General features: G+C 37.1%; 1 protein-coding gene across 3 annotated transcripts; it reads left to right on the forward strand.

The window, feature by feature from the left end:
- Positions 1-392: 392 nt before the first annotated feature.
- Positions 393-18,854, forward strand: cUnh10orf67 (chromosome Un C10orf67 homolog). Of its 3 annotated transcripts, XM_084119583.1 has the most exons (16): positions 393-494; positions 629-749; positions 1,348-1,491; positions 1,591-1,665; positions 1,768-1,890; positions 4,251-4,389; positions 5,246-5,292; positions 5,389-5,454; positions 9,948-10,010; positions 13,265-13,318; positions 13,395-13,474; positions 13,558-13,623; positions 13,707-13,794; positions 15,270-15,356; positions 15,434-15,533; positions 18,220-18,839. In XM_084119583.1, exons 1-16 carry the CDS (start codon positions 409-411, stop codon positions 18,258-18,260), a joined length of 1,380 nt encoding a protein of 459 aa, XP_083975709.1. In that variant the 5' UTR covers positions 393-408; the 3' UTR covers positions 18,261-18,839. The 3 variants fall into 3 exon arrangements, with proteins under 3 accessions (XP_083975709.1, XP_083975707.1, XP_083975708.1); XM_084119581.1 differs by lacking the exons at positions 393-494; positions 629-749 and adding an exon at positions 1,086-1,199 and having other exon boundaries at positions 18,220-18,849; XM_084119582.1 differs by lacking the exons at positions 393-494; positions 629-749; positions 13,558-13,623 and adding an exon at positions 1,086-1,199 and having other exon boundaries at positions 18,220-18,854.
- The last annotated feature ends 1,354 nt before the right edge of the window (positions 18,855-20,208 follow it).

The raw sequence follows: 20,208 nt of genomic DNA on the forward strand, positions 1-20,208 counted from the left end.
AATATAATCTATGTGCAACATATGTGATAATATATGTATCATGTGCAACGACTGTATCATATTATGGAAGCTTGTTTCCGCCACGGAATATAACAATTTAAAAGTTGCTACTTTTTTTCTCACATCTCGCAATGTGGACTCAGAACTGTGAGATACAAACTAGCAATTGGGAGATATAAAGTCCACTTCTGAGGGAAAAAAGTCAGGATTTCGAGAAAATAGTCAGAATTGTGAGATAAAAAGTCGAAATTACCTTTTGTTTTTTATTCATTGCCGGCTCATGTTGCAGTGTGATCTGAGTCGTTGGTTTCTTGTTAAGTTTCTGTTGCTACGGCAACCGTTTTGCGCACCAGAAATCTGTAGCAAAAATATTGTGCGATTGCATTTTATGCCCTGTAGTTTGGAGTCATGGACGTTAAAGAAAAGAGAATAAACAGCATTGCGAATGAAGCCGAGGAGGCGCTGATTTCAAAAGAGATCGACGAAATACGTCGGTAAGAGTTTTTTTCTGCTCTATTGCAAACAAGCTGTAAAGTTGCTGAAGGTATCCAAGATCAACTTCAGCTAAGTTTTGCCGGTGAACTAACGTTATGCCGATTTCATCACACGATCTTTTCTCCCTCTTCAGGTATTCTCTGTCCAATCAGTTGAGGGCAGGGTTTTTTGGACAAGATGCCTGTGTCCAAACTGACGAATCAGAGCTGCCAAATATAAAGATTCTTGCTGCCGACACTGCAGATCTTATGAAGGTGTGTATCTGCTACCTTTAGATGAATAGTCAGTCCCTTATTATCTTAAGCTTGGTCTGTTCATTCATAACACTTAATAGGAAGCAATCTGTCAGCTATCAATCAATCTGCAGCCATCTCTAAAAATGCAAGTTTGTCTTCTTGCCTCAAAAAGACCCACCGAAAGTTGATACTGTGTCAGTGCATTCCGCTAGATACACTCAGTGAGTTCTTTCATGCTGCTGGCTTTTCATCTTATTAGTTCAAGATTCTTACTTTAGCTCTGAGTGGCGTCACTGTGGGCTGTCCAGGTCACCTGCTGAGAGGGCATATGGTGGCTTTGTGGTGAAGAACAGTGCCTTCACAAGGAATCCTCTAGCCTGCAGAGTTAAACATATTGATTAGCAGGCTTACAGCCGAATAAACGCTATACTAAATGCGTTCTAGTTCCATCACTCACGGTGAACTATGGTAAAGATATCCTCTACAATATTGTGATGGCAGCTCAATAATAAATTAGTATTTGTAGTTGGTAGTTTGATTTTTTTTTTTTTTTCTTACCTAAAGCAATATATTCTGTCTTAAATGATATGTTTTAAAATATTTGATTTTATCTCAGGAAATGCACTTGTTTAAAGAAGGCACTGAAAAGAAACTGAAAATGATAGGTTTTCAGTATGAGACCAAACTGCAGGAAGAATCTGATGCCCTTTATTCAAGAATGAATGAGAAAATCAAAAATCAAGAAAACTGCTACAAAGAGGTATGTATTCAAGTTTCATCAATACATGTGTTTCTTCTGTAATGATCATTTACTACTGCATTGAACTTGACTTCAATTTGGTGTCTGGTTTATTTTAAGAAATTATCTGTTCTCCGGAGAAGCTATCAGCAGCAGCTCTCTGATGCTATGCAGGTGATCAAAGCCAACTATAAGGTAAGCTTTTAATGAGTTTGGAACATCAACAAAGATTTTGTTTTTAATTTGATATTATTTATAGTTACAAAATTCACAATCTCACAATCACATTTCTTAAAGAATAAGGAAGACACCGATCTGGTTTGTGATGTTACTGATGGAAGAGTAAAGGACCTTCTTAATGAGCTCCAGGAGAAGAACCTGAAGATTGAGTGTATAAGTGAACAGCTAAAGAAATATGAGGTACAGACAATGCCATTCATCACAAAAACACAATAGTGTTTCATTTTTTGAACTATAGGCCTGTATTGTGTGTAAATATTGTATCAACACGAAGTAATGGAGAAGGACCAGAATGGATACTAATTTTCAAAAGGTTGGGGTCAGTAAGATTAAAAAAAAAAGTTTTTTTAAATAAGTTTCTAATGCTGACAAAGGCTGAAATGCAGCAAAAACACTAATATTGTGAAATATGATTGCCAATTTGCCATCAAAAATAGCTGTTTTCTATTCAAATACATTTTAAAATGTAATTCATTCATGTGATGGCAAAGCTGAATTTTAAGCAGCGTCACATGATCTTTCAGAAATCGTTATAATATGCTGATTTGGCGCTCTAGAAACATTTCTATTAACATTAAATATTATTCTCAATGTTGAAATTGATAATAAGATATTCTATATATATATATATAAAACATTTTTTTGAGGGTAGCTTTTGCACTGAAGCATTACTTAGCCAGTAGTGCATTTATCATTAATGATGTCAATATGATTCTTGATTGCTTAAATGTCATCCAGCGTGTGTTGATATTGACCAGCAGGATGGTAATTATTGTTTAGTGGCCTGCTCTATTATGGTCTGAAGTGTACTTGGGAGTGGCCTGGCCCCATTGCCATACACTAATAAGCAGGTTCTTGCGTTCCACAAAGTGAAATCAATTACTTACCTTTATGCCCCTTTAAAAGGGGTTTACATGCAACATGAATGAGCTATCAGGTGCCAATAAGTGAGGTGTCTATTATTAGCCTTTTTAATAGGATGCCCCTCTCACTCCGCCTGAGAGAGTTATCTCTCACCCTTAGTGTTTGAGTTCTGTCCAACCAAAACGGCTGCTTGTGTAGGCAGATGGCTGGGAGAACGGCCATACAAAACCTGCCACTCAAAGTGTAACAAATGAGTGCAGCCCGGCGGAGTTGAGCTTTGTTCATTGTGCTAATGAGAAGTCTCACGCCCACAGGAGAGACGCATGGCTAATCACCTGTAGTTCTGTTACTGCAGCAGATGGTGGAGCCAGAGTTAAAGGTTAGACTGTTCAGACAGGGCAGAAAGATGTTCGTTGGAGTACAATTTTTTTTCCTCTTTGATGATGAAAAATTAAATTCAGTAAGTATGAATGAATCCATACAGTAAGTTTACTATCTCCGCCACTTCCTCACAGTCAACAGTAGATGATGACAATGAAACAGGGAGGGAAAGCTGAAGTGACCACCCTGCATGGAGTAATATTTATGTCATGCTGGATGCATCAATGTCCATTCCTATTATTGATAGAGTAATCCTCTGGTCCATGACATGTACATCATCATCTGACAGTCACACTTGGGGAGTCACATTCATAACACATGGCTCTTTATTCTGGGATTAAATCTGTTTAAAGAAACCACATGCAAGATTTCATAAATCGGAACAGTTTCGTTAATTCTGTGTGACTAAAATGGCACCATGACTTGTATGTTGAGATTATCAAAAAAGTAAAATCATCAAACGTAAAAAATCAAAAACTCTTTATGATCGCAATTCCTTATGAATGAGAGTGAGAGAGACAGAGTGAAGAAAGTGAAAGAAGAAAATCCTTTGAAAGCCTTTGAACGCCTGCACAATCTTAAGTGTGACAGGCATGCAAAAGCCCTGTTAATGTTCGGGGCATGAATGGTTGCTGCGGTACAAAGTAGAGGGCCAACTGCGTGGATATCACAGGAACCTGATGGGCTCCATGCGGCTCCCAGTCTGCAAACTTCAGAGCGCTGACATGTGATGTGATCCTGGTGACACAGGCAGCGCTGCTACTGAGGGACAGCACAAAGGCAACAAGCCCCCCCGGGAAACTGTGCTCTCTGCGAACCCCCTGGGGCTGCTCAGCCATCCTCCAATCGCCCCCCTCAAACCCTGGCTCTGCCGAGCTTGTTAGAAAGCAGAGCCCAGACTGTGGGTGGATAGGCCCCAGCTGCCTTCCTTGACTTCCAGAATAAATTGACCTGAATGACAGGGGCACACAAACAGTATGATATGTATTATTCCTGTCAATAAAAATGTCCCCATGAATTATGGGCTTTGTATGTAATGTACTGCCGTCTTTCTTCCGGGCAAGAAGAAAAGGCCGAAAGAGAGAAAAGGAGAAAAAAAAGAGATTGCCCTCTTCTAAGTGTGTTTGGTTTTTGTTTCTCGCTTTTTATTATTCAGGGGGAAATGGTAGGAGGCAGAAAGTTGTACGATTGCTTTGTGACTGAATGGCACTCATATTTGCCACGCAGCTTGAGCGGCGTGGCTTTTGTTTGGCGCTGTAAAGGGAAAGTTAAAAAGGACTTGTGTCATTTTTCAGATCGGCACCGAGGGAGCGGAGGACCTAGAAAAAAGCAGACTGAAGTCAGAGAATGAAAAGCTAAAAGATAACATTGACTTGTTGCACGTCGAGCTGGAAGAAATTCACAGAGTCCTGGAATCCAAAGAGCAGAGTCTGGGTAATGTCATGTTTTAGCTCGGTTTTTGCTGAACCACACACACACACAAAAAAGTATGTATCATTTTTTTTTTTCAGTGGGTTTTGGGACAAAAACAAACATTTGTCACAAATGCTTGTTTGGGAAATATAGACTCTTTCCCTTATCTGTCCTGGCGTTTTATGTAGTTAGCATTCAAAACGCAATGTTTGAGGACACTTGTCAGACCATAGCTATCATCTCACACTCTGTGGGAGTCTGTGAGGAGAAAGCAAACACAAGACAGGTGTATTCTCAAGGGTCAGGCCTTTATCTCTTATAGTGTTTGATATTCATTCATTGCTTATGTAACTTTGGTAACCGTCTGAATATTTTATGCCACTGTTTTTTTCTGATTACGCATGAACACCTATTTTTCAAATGCTACAAAAAAACAAACATATCATCTATTTTATTGGAACATAAACTCCTTTTATGTATCTCCATTCAGAATGTGAAGAACCATCTGCTAAAATGTTTTGCATTGGCTGTGACTAAAGATAAGAGCTGTCCAGGTCTTAAGTCTCTAAGGAAATAAAAGCACTTTGGCATTAACACACACTTGGCCCTTGAACTTAGTGGTTTGTGTTTGGTCAGTGCATGTGAGTGGACGTGTCAACAGCATTGCACCAGGTCAGAAGCTTGTCAGGACCCTGAGCCAGAACAGGTCATGCAGGCCAAGACTGGGCTTCAGTCCACTGACCCAAGATGCAAAAGATGAACAAAGACAAGTGGATGTCCTGTCGTTGTGCTCCTGACATCAGCCTCTGTTTCTCTCCTAGATATTGTCCTTTTTTTAAAAACAAAAACAAATGTTCTCTCTTACTTCTGAATTTAGCACAGTTGAAATCAGAGGCGGACGACAGCAAAAAGGCCCTTCAAATGGTATTATATAGTACACAAAGAAGTTAAAAACACACTTTTAAGTGTAAAATACATTTATTGCATTTGTTTTATTTATAACACTTTCATTTATTTCAGTTGACAGATGAACAAGGACAACTGAAAATGCAGTTAAACTTTGAGAGAGAAAGTGGCAGAGAAAAGGTGAGTTTTTTTTTTTTTTTTTGTTTGTTGAAGGAAAATTCTGGATTCAATAGTTAGTACTCAATGCAGCATTTGTGGCATATGTTATGTTCTGGTGAGACACTACACTAATATAATAATACAATGGAAGTAAGTTCACATGATTTTAGTGTAAAAAAAATAATTTGCTAACTTTTTGTGTGTAAAGTTATATGCAAATGTACAACTTTTTAAATACGTTTTAGCAGAATAATTAATGTAAGTGCTTTATAAATTGTAAGCTTCACATTTCTGCTTTTAAATCTTCAAATAATTGACCCCTTTCACTTCCATTACATATTGTTTTTCCTGTTCCAGAAATGGTTACTGTGTGACATCTAAGATAAATAGGGCAGCATATGTCAGGTTTGCAGCCCAGACAATGTTGTCCTTAATAATTTTGCATGTTTTACTCTTGTGTTAGCTCTATGAGCAGAGAGAGGCATGCCAGCGGAGCAAATTACCATGAATTAAATACTATGCAGCAACTGGTGCATGAGGGAGAACTAAATTATTTTATGATATGTGATCAAGCACAGCTGAGGATATCTAGCATCAAGCTGACATTGTAGCATGTTGATATTAGTAAAACATTTGGCGAATGGACGTGGGGCAGCGTTTTTGACATGTATTGATATAGTATTGTTTATTTAGTGTTTTATCTTTTGTGTAGTAAAGATGAAGTGTGTGTGAAGTAGCACTGCGTGGTGTTAAGATTGGGGCCATGCCAGAGTTTATATTATTGCACTACAGTAAGAAACCATGTGGTCCAAGTGCTTTGTTGTGCATTTTGAATACGCTCTAAGTTGGACTGCTGCCTTGTATTCATAAGTCCTTAGCTCAAATGCCAGCCTATTGCTTTATTTTACCACCAAAACCTTTGAATACAATATTAATTAATTTAAAATTATTTCAGAATGCTAAATTGTTCATTTACATACTTAAAATACAGACAGTTTTACAGAAAAAATGTGGTTAGCAAGTATCATTTTACACAGCATTTGATTTTTCAGTTGATTGCGAGGAACAATATGCACCACGTTTGCCACACAATGGCTGGAATTAAAATATGAACACAGAGGACAACGTAAAAAGAGTGTGAAAGACTCTATGGTACTCAGCCATTGAATCCGGCCACACAGAATCTAGGAGGTTAAAAGTCTCCCTCTGGCCTTGCAGGGTTGCTGGGAGACAAGCAGCAAGGGTCCTGTCAAAGCTGGCATAATTTACCCTGCAATCAAATGCTCATATTAGCACAGCCCTTCAGCAGAGTAAAGAAGAGTATGCATGCAGTATGCATAAAGATGTTTGTCACTTGTTAGTTTATTTATTTAATTTTTTTATTATTATATACAGTATATGACATGGTGAAGGAAAAAAAATATTTGTCCATGCTTTTGCATTTTCTCACAAATGTTTGCGTTCCGCCAAGAAACTTTGCGATCGCTCGCAAAAAGCTCAAATGGTTTTGCGAGCGAATGCAAAGTTTCTCGGAACCTATTTTTTACAGTCTATGCTCGGAACACAAAACTTTTGCGAAAAGCTTTGACTATTTTTCCTCCCTTTTCATATCCCTTTAGGGGCTCCGTACATAGCTCACCAATGAAAATGAAATTAATTGTTGAAATACATAAATAAAATAAACAAACTAAAGTTCTGCAATGAAGACATTTAAAAAAATAATAATAAGTTTGTGTATAATGTTGCTGTTTGAAGATGAAACAACATCTGCAATGTTACTACACTCAAAGTTCAATGCAAAGGGAGATATTTCCTTTTACAGGAATTGCTTTTTAAGGACTACAACATATGGCTGGTAGGTACTACAACAAGCTTCTTCCCGGGTTGGTGACATCACAAACCCTAACATTTACATATATCCTGTCCCGGGAACATGCAACAAAGGGGGTGAGGCCATGTTGGGCTGCTTTAGAAAAGATGAAGAGTGTTGTCGCTGTTTTTTCCACCCCAGAAAAGGCTGACAAACTTAGTGTGGTTAAAATTTATTTTGAAAAACTGCACCTGAATATTGTAACCTCAACGTTTCTTTGCGCTGCACATTTTACAGAGAACAGCAGACATACAGAGTAACGTTACAATGCAGAAACAATACAATAACTAACATTACAGTATTGATGTAGTGTTTGTTTTCTGTAGCTTTTGTAAGCTCTTGATTTTGGAAGACTGTTCACCACCGCTAGTTTTCCGACAAAATATGATTAAATGGTGGACAACGTCATATCTATAATTTATCAGAAACAAACAAAAACATAGGCCTACCACTCTGAAACGTCCTGTGAAATCCGTGCTTTCAAAGTCCGTAGCCTACATGAAACCCGTTCTGCACGATCCTCTTTTGTTCGTTAACATTGATTAAGAGTCTGAATCGGGTTCGAATTGGTTTGAAATTGACGCCATCTTTAATGTTTACATCTGAGCAGAGCTCGCGGTAATAAAGGGGCGGGACATTCCCCGAACTCGCGCTAAAGCGGTGCCAATCACAACACACTGGGTCAGCTAACCAATCACAGGACATTTCGTATTTCGGAAAGAGGGGCTTTCTCGAAAACGACGCGTCCCAGACAGACTGGGGAAATGGGAGCTGTAATAATGTAGCATCGAGCATGAAAATATATTAAAAAACACCCCAAAATCAAAATCAAGACTTCATAAAAGGGCATTCATATTTTTAAATTTGTATTGAATATATTATTATGCACATTTGTATCATTTAACATACACGTTTTGAAGGGATAGTTCACCCAAAAATGAAAATTCTATCATTGTTTACTCACCCTCAAGTTGTTCCAAACCTGTATGAGTTTCTTTGTTCTTCTGAACACAAAGGAAGATATTTGGAAGAATGTTTGTAACCAAACAGATATCGGTCCCCATTGACTACCATAGTATATTTTTTTCCTACTATGGAAGTCAATGGGGACCGAGATCTGTTGATTACAAACATTCTTCCAAATATCTTCCTTTGTGTTAAGCAGAACAAAGAAATTCATACAGGTTTGGAACAACTTGAGGGTGAGTAAATGATTTCATTTTTGGGTGAACTATCCCTTTAATTACTTATGTTGCGTTCATTTAAAAAACAATATTTTCTATCCTTTTTTTCTGTTTTAAAGTGCTTTATAATAGAGAGGCATATTAGTTTCAGATCAATAATGTTCTTCCGGCTCTTCACATAATAGTGAGTGGACACAAAACCTGGTAGGACCAGGAAAGAGGCTAATGGAGCAGGTGGTGGCCAAACACACTCTATGTAGAAACCCTGGTTAAAACCACTAATGAAGACCTTAATGTTGTTTGAGCCACCAGGAGAAAAGGATTATCCATATTTAGTGTAGCTGTTCAGATTGGCCTCTTTTCAGTTTTGCATCCTTTGTTGAGCCGCCCCTTTGTGCTTTGACTGACAAACTCAATGTTAAGGTCTAGCGTGGAGGCTATGCATAAAAATGTTAAAAAAATAAAAATAAATTACATTTTGAAAAAAAACAACGTTTTTTTCACCATTTTATTGTAGGGCTGGGTATCGATTCAGATGTTCCAATTCGAATTCGATTTGCAAGCTCTCAGTTCGATTTGATTTCGATTCTTGATTCTAAATTCGATTGCGATTCCCAATTCGACTCAATGAATATAGATTTAATACAAATCCTATATTTATAAAAAAGAACAGTGAACATAAGTTTACAAGTGGTTAATTAATAAAAAGAAATAAAGAGCCACAAACTATTAAACTCTTTTTATTTTAGGTACACTTGGGTACATTAAAACAGAACCCAGACTCTATATTTCAAATGCATACAATGAATAGACAGGATTTTGATGCAAGATGAAAAATTGATGCTGAAAATTGGACAAGTCAGAACAGTCGCATGCCTTGATCAAACAGGATCAGGTTATTTTATGTTTAAGATAAAACAAACATAAAATCTCACAGCATTAGCTGTAACAAGGGGGCTGCAAGCCTATGCACAGTGTAGGAAAACTAATACTGGCTTTTGGGTGATAGATAAATAAATATGGAAAAAAATCGATTCGTGGCCTTTGAGAATCGATTTTGAATCGACCACATTTTAAAAAACGATAAATCGAAAAAAAATTTGCCCAGCCCTATTTTATTGTGGTGACTTTGATCAATGGAGCAGAAAATTTGTTTCCATAGCCAAAGGGTTGCAGAAAAGACCTATAATGAGAGGCTGAAGCCCAGGCCAGAGTGGAGTGTGAAGCTCAGCTGGGTGTAAGCTTCGCCTCTTTGAAAAGACACCCAAATGAATGGCCCATCAACCACACAACTGCCCTTGTCATCAGTACCATTTGCTGACCACTTCTGAAGTTTTAACCTGGGTGTAAATACTCCTAAAATCCCAGAACCTTTGGGATGGTTGCGAGTAAGCAAGCAACATGAATTCTCTCACTGTCTGCTCTTGTTTGTGAGATAACATTTTAATTTTCTTTTGCAGATAAAACAGTTAAAAGAGGAGATGAAGAAAGAAATTGCATGCATTGAAGCCTCACGCTTGGAGGTGAGTATGAGACGCAGCTGAACACATGCTCAGATACGGCACGGACTTGACTCAAGTCCTATCAGTCTCAGGATGTTTGGAGGTCTTGAACTCTTGACCAAAGGACGGTCCCTCCATTACCCCAGACATCAGTGTCCTAAAGTAAAGACGGAGGATAAGGTGCACACGCAGTGTCTAAGTAATATCGATTTTAGCCATGATTCTATGGTTAAAATTCAACCCATACCAACAGTGAAACGCATTCATTAACAGCCCTGAGTGATGGATGACAGCTCTCTCTCCCTCTGTCAAGTGCAGATCTTTGTCTTTTTTCATCGAAATAAAATGCCTTTTCTATCACAGATGCGAATTACAACCTTGCTAAGTTAAGTCAATTCTTAATTCAAGCTATTAATGCTCACCTACACTATCGTTCAAACGTTTGAGGTCATTAAGATTTTTACATTTCTTTTAATACTTTAATTCAAAAAGGACACATTAAATTGATCAAAAGTGACAGTAAAGACATTTATAATGTTACAAAATATTTTAATTTCAAATGAATGCTGTTCTTTTGAACATTCTATTCATCAAAGAATCCTGAAAAAAACAAAACTTTTCAACGAAAATGTTTAGCAGCACAACTATCAGTGCTGATAATAAGAAATGTTTCTTGAGCAGCAAATCAACATATTAGAATGATTTCTGAAGGATCATGTGACACTGAAGACTGAAGAGTAATGATGCTGAAAGTTCAGCTCTGCCATCACAAGAATAAATTACACTTTAAAAACAGTTCTAGTAAAAATAAATATATATATATATATATATATAGTTATAAAGTTGTACAAATATTTTACAATATTGCTGTTTTACTGTATTTTATAAAATCATGCAGCCATGGTGAGCTTAAGAGCATAAGAACCTTCTTTCAAAAGTATTAAAACATCTTACCGACCCCAAATATAGTGTATAAATTGTCATAGACACTCATTGCTGTATATTATATTATATTATATTATATTATATTATATTATATTATATTATATTATATTATATTATATTATATTATAAACATATTTTATAATTTATGTATATGAATTAATTATTATTATAATATAATTTAATAATTATTATAATTATTATTTGTTTAAATTTGTTTATTGATATTTTTATATAATGCTATTTCCAGTGCTTATCATACTTACCTTTAAATATAATAAACTATAAACTATTATTGTAGCTGATCCTTTATAAAAATGGCCATAGCATCACGGCTTCTTGGACATCCTTCTGTTTTTTTTATTTTTTTATTTGCTTGTTCATGGCTTGTTAAGGGGGAGGGGGGGGGGGAATCAGGACGATGACTCTGTCAACATGCTGACCGCATAGAGGCGGCCGAGGAGGTGGCCAGTGTGAATCCCTGGCCTCGGTGCCTAGGAGAGGGTGGAATGTGGCATGCAGCTGACACAACACGGTGACAGGCTGGAGTGGGTGATGGGGTACAGCTGAATCAAAGTGGACAATAAGCCCGGTTTAAAGTCCACTTCATAAAGCACCCTTACAATGAGCTTGGCCACTGTGGCTAGTTATTATGGAAATGTGTGGAACTCATCTTTTTCTAGCTTCAATTTTAACTGGCACGTGCCTGACCCTGTATAGACAGTGACTCAAACGTAGATACAATGCTCAAACAGTTTGATTTATTTACCTAGGAAAACAATAGTTTTTTTTTTTTCTAATTAATTAATACTTTCATACTTTTTTCATACATTTTACTAACAATGATGCATTCGATTATATTAAAGACATTTATAATGTCACCAAAGATTTATGTTTAAAATAAATGCTGTTCTTTTGAACTTTCTATTAATCAGAATACTGAAAAAAAATGTGTCACTGTTATGTCACTGTTTCCACAAAAAAAAGAAGAAGATATATTTCTCATTAATACTGTTTTAACTGTATTTTTGTTCAAATAAATGCAGGCTTGGTGACCATAAAAAACATTTAAAAAATCTTACTGACCCCAAACTTTTGAATGGTAGTGTACATGGAATGTATCGGAAATGTTCAAAAGGTTATTCTTCGGTTGAATGGTCAATTATTCAATATTTTATGTCTAAACTATATATGTGCAGCTGCATTCATCAAACTAGTAAGGAAACAGACTGAAGTGTAACAGGCTTTCATTAGTGTTCATTCTCAATATAGAGTACTTCATAAGGCCTTACACAACTCTCTGTTGTATTGTCACAAATCAACACCTACTCCTTTTTACACACAATGGGTCTTTGAACAATCTGGCAAGGAAACTTTCTTTTTCCCATTCTCTTTTTTTCTTTGGTTAGGATGAAAGAAAAAGGGTGGACTGACATCCTTTCTGTGTTGGGTTAGACTAACAACACACTCTGCACCCACTCTTACTAAGAGAAACTTAAAAAGGGACTCCCACGTTCTGTTAGGCCTTTTTGGGGGAACACGGGTGGAAAAGTGGATGTCCGAGCTGACCTCAGGTGACCTGACCTTCACACTGCTCTGAACGTATGCACTCAATCAGCCAACATGACATTCCACAAAGCTGTGTCAAGCCTTGATTGGACATGCCAAACAAAGTGGACATTTGGTGTTAAAATGACCCTTTGTGAGCGATGGACTGATATAATGACACACCGAATATGGCCCTCCATTTAAATCTCTATCAGAAAACAGATCAAACTTCAAAGCCATTTCCTTTCTTCTGAGCCGAGGTGGACAGGCACATGAAACGTGTTGCTAGATTCAGTGGACAGTTCACCCAAAATTTTTAATTCTGTCATCATTCACTCACCATTATGTTGCTCTAAGCCTGCTATAAACTTTATTTAATGTGACAAACACAAAAGAAGAACGCTGGAGTTCAAACAACATTGGACCCCATTGACTTTCATTGTATGAGCAAAACACGCTGAGACATTTCTCAAAATCATAGAAGAAAGAAAGTAAAGCAAGAACAGAATATTGGAACATGCATTTTTGTGAAGCTGCTGTGAAACAATATGTATTGTAAAAAGCGCTAAACAAATGAACTGAATTGAATACAGGTTTGGAATGACATACTGTAAGGGTGAGTAAATTATGACAGAATTGTCATTTTTTGGTGAACAATCCCTTTAAGATGTAATGCAAAGACACAAAAGTAACATTTTATTTGTACTCCTTTATTGACTTACAATTACTATACAGAAATGCATCATTGTAATTTTAGTATATGTTTGTGATTCTCCCGTTGTCAGAAAGCTGCCACTGAAATTGAGAAGCAGAAGTCAGCAGAACTTACAACCATGGAGGTACCCTTCTCTTTGTTGAAGTAGCATACACGCATCCATAAACTTCTCTAAAACTGAGCTTTTTTTTTTCTTTCAGCTTCTTGGGAATACAGAGCTGGTTCAAAAAATGAAAGAACACAGAAAGACTGAAGCATTGCTGAAAAAGGAGATTGAAAGGTATAATAAAACTTTGAAAGAGATCAATCTTACAGTACTTTGAACTGCCCTCTGTTGTTCTTATTGTTTTTAAATGTTATCAGGCTCAATAAGCAGTTGTGCATGTCCAATCAGGTGTGGGAAAAGAAGTTTGAGATTTTAAGACAGAGGTACACCCTAAAGTTTTGTGACTCCAATTTCGTTTCATTAGGCTCCATGAGCTCTGCTACACTGATTAATTCTCTCTCTTAAGTTTCCATGCCATCAAGGATGAGATGTTTTTACGGCAGACTTTGCAGCGACAGGAAGCCATTCTGCACAACGCCTCAGTCAGTTTTGCGGTCAGTAGCTTCTCTGAGAGCGATACAGTTTTGTCCACTTTGAAACAATATGCTCTTTTGCTTCATCAAAGCTGATCTTACCACTCTGAAAGAGGGAAGGAGCTTTAATCATGTAACCCTTAATGAAATCTGCACCTGTGGCCTGTCCCGCACACACACAGAGAGCACATATACAGTAGAGGTTAACCCAGAACAGACTTTAACAGGTGCACACCCATTAAGCCCCTCATCTCTGGCCTCAATTGGTGAAGGCTGATGAATATGCATAAGTTTTGTTTTTGTTTTGCTCTGCACCCCACACCCCATTTAGCAGGCGAACAAATGTAACTCGGCTCACCTCGTTGTGGCCTGCCTGTGTCAGATGTCATTTATTAAACAAAAAATGCACATGAAAACAGCTGATAATAGAGACATGTACTTAATGTTTGCCATTATATATGTTATTTTTGTTGTATATACTGTACAATACCGTTCAAAAGTTTAGGGTTAGTAAGACTTTTTAATGTTTTTGAAAGAAGTCTCTTATGCTCTCCAAGGCTCCATTTATTTGATCAAAATTACAGTAAAAACAGTAATATTGTAAAATATTTAGTTATTTAGTATTTAGTAATATTTAGTATTTAGTAATAATTAGTTTTAAAAAGTAATTTAGTCTTGTGATGTTAACGCTGTATTTTCAGCAGGCAGTACTCCAGTCTTTAATATCACATCATGCTGATTCAGTGCTCAAGTAACATTTCATTATCCTTGTTGAAAACAGTTGTGCTGCTTTTTTTGTGAAAACTGTGATACCTTTTTTTCAGGATTCTTTGATCAGTATAAAGTTCAAAATAACTTTTCTAAAATACGTAACGTTGACGTGTTCAGTCAATAGACGCATAGTTTTTCTTTACAAAGTGACATTGCCAACTACTGGCCTGACATGCATAATACAGCATTTTTAATCGTTTTTGCGGATCCATGTAAACGGGGATTGTCCCCAGAAGTGAGCTAAATCTGACATAAATTTATATTATAAATAAAGTAAATATATGTCTTTTTTTTTATTGTAAAAATGTTTTCTGTTAAATTGTTTGTAGTATTTATGATTAACTACATTAAAACAATGTAGTTCTAGATATCTCCGCATTTAGAGTGTGTGTTTGTGTACAGGTTGGGTTATACTTGTGAAGATCAAATCTTTAAAAAATGTCCTTAGTAATATGGGAAATATGTTGAAAACTGACTTATGAGAAATGGTCCTCATTGCTTGAAAGGCTTTCAAGGCTATTACTTGAAAGGTTGATATGTTTTAATTTTTAGCAAATAGTTTGGAGTTTAGCAAATATCATGACCCCTGTATAAAAACAACTGCATCTATGAGATGTCCGCATTAATAAAGTGAAACCAACATATATATATATATATATATATATATATATATATATATATATATGAGAAAATGTGAGATATTTCAAATGTCTTTTTTCTTGTAGATGGATGCTCCTTGCTCACCACAGCAGAAGAGTCCAGCAGATGATACTGTTAAAAGGTTGTACATAAACAACAAAGTGGCTCCTTTGGTAAGGAACCTTCCAACTGAAACTCTTCTGGTTTTGTTGTGATGGACTTTGTAGCTTAAATGTCCCTCTGCTCTAAGCCACGTAGGCCTATAGATGCTGGAGGCCAGCAGAAAAGGGACAGGGTCGTGGACATCAGTCTACAGAGTGAGAGAGGTGCAGATGCTCTCCCTGGATTAGGTTAGTGCACGTCAACCTGAAAGAGATAACAACACAGACAAGTAACTAAAAGATCTAATTTAACTTGATTACAGTTGTCGTATAGCATTAACACCTGTCCTCAAATTGACCACATCAAAAAAGATGTGTATACATTGTTCAAAGATATTGATTTGACCAAATATGTCACATCACTTTGAAAAGCTGCTTTGTGCACTATTATCATATTAGCACTGACACATGAGGAGAAGGAATGAGAAATGATGGAGAGAGTTGTCTTGCCTCAGCTACTTTTTAATCTCTCTTTTGCCTATTATTGACTTTCTGATGATTGGGATCGAGGTTAATGAGCTTAGCAGGCGTGACTTGGCTAGATAACCTAAAAGACTTAATTCCTTCTGTCAATATGGAAGCTCTCAGACACAAATATCTGATGCACAGAAGCTAACTAATCAATCTGCCCAAATTACAGCGCTGTGCTGTCGGTGGATTTCAACAGGCCAGTAGTCAGACAATAAATGTGTCATTGGTTCTGCATTAGTTCTTCTTTTTATTGCAAATGTTTGTTGATTTAATGGATATAATATAGTTATTTCAATTACATGTACACACTACCAGTCAAAAGTTTAGGTAATTGATACTTTTTTTAGCAAGGTTGCATTAAACAAAAATAAAAAGAGACTGTAAAGACATTAAAAATGTAGACTTTTATTTCAAAATCATGCAGTTCTTTTGAACCTTCTATTCATCAAAGAATCCTAAAAAAGTATCACTGTTTCCACAAAAATATTAAACAGCACAACTGTTTTCTGCATTGAATAATAATAAATGTTTCCTGAGCACCAAATCAGCACATTAGAATGATTTCTGAAGGATCATGTGACACTGAGAGCAATGTTTCTGAAAATTCAGCTTTCATAATATTACTATTTTTTAATGTATTTTTGATCAAATAAATGCATCCTTGGTGATATATATAAGCAGTATATAAAAGAAGGATATAAGCGTCCGCTTCATGTCTAACCCTCTGTATGTTTGCTTGTGAAAAGTATCTTGTACTTGCAGCCTGGGCTCTGGATAGAGATGTTTACAGGCCACTGCAGTAGTTTATAGTGGGTCAGCATGAAGGGGGTCACTGGTCCTCTGTCCAGAGGGCCTGGCCAGTGACCTCTACAACTGCTAGCCGGCCCATGTCTAAATAATGGGAATCTGGTCCATACATCACCACTGACACCCAATAATTGAGACACTGGAGATAAGGCACTGGCTACTGAGGGTCTTGACACTTGGAAAGAGTTGGCAAACATTGTTGTCACACAGCAGATTGTGTTTATTCAGTGTGTCACCAATCTAAGGTGGTGTGAATAATTTCAAGCCTGCACTTTTACAAGCTTGTATTTGGACATCCAAGCCAAGGCTGTCTGTCTGTCTGTCTGAGTGTTCTTGTTAGCTGAGCCTAATTTTTTAATAATGAATATTGTCTTCTAAAATGAATCTGATTTAAATGCCAATTTGTTTGATTAAGAAAAATGTCACAATAATAATAATTCAAAATAATATAGTAAGTATTAAACTTTTTAACAACATTGTGAACACTATCAAAGAGAGTAAAATGCATGCAGCAAGTTCAAATCTCGCTTTTTTCTAAAATATTTAAATGTTCCCTTTTTAACATGGCAAGTGCATGGATTCAAAGTCATTCGGCAAATGATCAAAAGAAGGGGGACAAGACTGCTTGGACACAACCATAATAAATTTTTCTTCCTTTTTTGTTCATGAATACGTCTGGCCCATATGCTTTTCTGCAGAACTATTTGAAAGCAGCATTTACAAACCCAGGCCCACCACATTAAACTCTATAACAATCTTCATTCATGGTAACTTATCAGACTCAATTAATCAACCTCAACAATGGCAATTCTGATGTGTTCAAGCAACCTGAAAGGCATGGGTCAGCACTAGGGCAGTCCTGAGCTTGACTTTTTCTGCACTTAAAACTATGTATTCTGTCATCAGCAATTATTAAGACTCTTTTTACCTCATATTTAGACCCACACCCTCCCAAAAAATAAAATAAATAAAATAAAATGTCTTAAGTAAAACAAACAACTTTCAAAATGAGCTTTTTGTTTGTCTTTTTTTTTTTTCTCTAAAAGGCTACAAAGCCCTGCAGTTGATAAAAAGCCTCTCAGTCAGTCTCAAAGGAGCATGTCTTCTCTACTGCAATGTGAATGGTATTGTTATGGCTATTCCAGTGGGCTGAAAAGGGGTAACCACTGGTTTGATTCGGTTACACGGTGTGGTTAAGTTCTCCCTCCCACCGCCTTGGTGTCTATGGAGGGTCCGTGACCTGTTTTGAATCGGCCAGGGAAATGTCATGTTGCCCCTCCCATGGGCAGAACTCGCATTCACTTGATTGGTACAAAAAATGACTTGGGATGGTAAAAACCACAGTTCCTGCTTCACAATTTATAGGTGCTCTAATATCAATAAAATCTATAATTTACTTGTTCAGCTATATGGCTGGTAATACTATGCAATACCTTGTAAAATAAAATAAAATGAATCATTTTGCATTATTTTATGAAAGCCAAACTTGTTTGGTGTATTTTAGATTATTTTAATGGGCACTGTTGATTTAATGCATAAGATTTCCTTTGCATTTTTAAGCTTTTTTTTCTAAATTAAGTGTTTTCTTTAATTGCAGATTCCCTGGTGATCCTTGCAGACGAGGAAGATGAAGTATAAACTGGAGTTTGTTCTTTCTTCTAAACAGGCAACCACACTATAGATTAAAGCACACTACATTTGAAATAGAAATGGCACCAAGAACGATAACTATAACAATAACTAAATGTGTGCACACCAGCGGACGATATCGCTGCAGTTATGTCGACTAGTGTTTTAAATGCTTGAGCTCTTGAAGGATGGATTCTGATTGCTGGAAAAAATCGTTCCGACAGTGATTTCAACGACATAGTTTCTCTGTGCCACTATCGTAATAGTTGTGGTGCGGACTCTGCTATTCTTTTATATTTAGAACGATTTTTAGAACTATATCTTTATCGTTATCTTCCTTGGTGTGAACGGGCCTTTAGTCTGTGCTCTGCATGTTTGTGTCATTTCAAAACTTGACTATGTATGATAGTCACATTATAAAACAACTTTTTTCTTTATGAATCAGAAATCATTCATTTGAATTGTTTTTGATCTGAAGAAGGAAAGACCTAGTTAAAGTTCAAATAGAATTCACAGTCTATAATTATATTTTAGGATATCGATCTGTATCAGCTGCTCTACATAATAAAGCATTTGCACAATGATTCCTACTCCATACATTTGAACAAAAGTCGATTCATTTTGTCAGTGAAGATATCACGGCACTCCACAGTGCGTTTGAACTTTTTTGGCATGTTTTCAAGCAAGGCAAAGAGAAAACTTCAAATCTCTTTAAGTAAATTCATTCAATTTCCCCCATAGTGAAGCCACACAGAGCTCCCATTAAGAGAAAACAAAGGCTATCATGACTTTAACTGACTGTAATTGACTGTGCTGTGAATGGACTCAGTCTACTGCAGCTCTTAAGCCTGAATGCTGTTGGAGAGGTGCAGACATGAGTAACTGTATGCATTCTTCTGCCACAGTAAAGAGTGCTCCAAGAATGGGCTTTCGCTTTCCGCATGCCGCATACAGCACAAAACCAGCGGAATGCACAGCTTTGGAGGCCATCTCAATGGCTGTGAAGCCGAACAATAAGATCTTGGCTCTCGAACCCATTTCAGTCTTTAGTTTTGCTCTGCCCCCAGTGCTTTCGCACTGTCTTTATTTCACTTCTGCACACTGTACAGAATAAACGATCTCAGAAATGGCCACAACTTTTACGTTTAGTTGTGTTGCGCATGCTTAAAAAAATCCAACATTTCAACAGTTCATTTTTCTATCACCTATAGAATGAAATGTAGCACCATTGACCTTCTAAATCTCTAGAACAGAGTGGTTTGGCTGGTAGCTGTAGTGTTCTGTATAAACAGTGTCCCTTCTGTGGCAAACCCCTGCAGAGCTGTTCTCCAAACTCTGGTCTCACCAGACCCCACTGACCCTCAGGGACAAGCTTAGAATCAATTACCAATGTCTCCTTTAACTATCTGTCATGTACAACGGATGGTTATAGGGTTATGACTTGATCAGCCTGATCACTGTGCCGTGACCCTTTTCTCAGGGATTATGTGATTATGGCCTAATTCCTTGTAATCTTCCACTAACTGGTCCATTGCCAGAGTCACAAAACAACTTTCCATACTGCTGTGCTACTGAACAGACCAGCATGGTCCAAACTGCTTGCGGCCTAGTTACCATAGAAACTACTATAAGATGTCAGATATATATCATTAGCTAAAACAATCCCAGGAGGGGGTATCGCACTAAAGTTGTTTGCTACTTTCACAGGGTTTCAGGCTCTGGTTGTAAAACAACAAAGTGGAATTTTAGCTGAACTCCAGAAATTAATTAGTTTCATTAGTTGGTAGATAAATGGTGATGGCTGGTGTGTTGGATTCCAGCAGAGTTTCACCATAGAGGGTTAATGGGAGTCTGGCCTGGAAGCTTTCCCAGCTCTGGCCCAAGGCCATTTCAGCCAATCACTCTAAACTTATGGACAAGTCGAACTGAGCTCCTGTTTTACGCTTTTGCTTCTCTG

This window comes from Abramis brama (assembly GCF_963993115.1).
Source record: "Abramis brama genome assembly, chromosome: 7".
NCBI lineage: Eukaryota > Metazoa > Chordata > Actinopteri > Cypriniformes > Leuciscidae > Abramis > Abramis brama.

Bases quoted from the DNA above. Each gene is read 5' to 3' on its own strand.
- cUnh10orf67 (XM_084119583.1), top strand. From the start codon at position 409: ATGGACGTTAAAGAAAAGAGAATAAACAGCATTGCGAATGAAGCCGAG. The intron at 5,455-9,947 runs GTGAGTTTTTTT...TTTCTTTTGCAG, and splicing joins GAGAAAGTGGCAGAGAAAAG to ATAAAACAGTTAAAAGAGGA. The intron at 13,624-13,706 runs GTACACCCTAAA...CTCTCTCTTAAG, and splicing joins TTTGAGATTTTAAGACAGAG to TTTCCATGCCATCAAGGATG.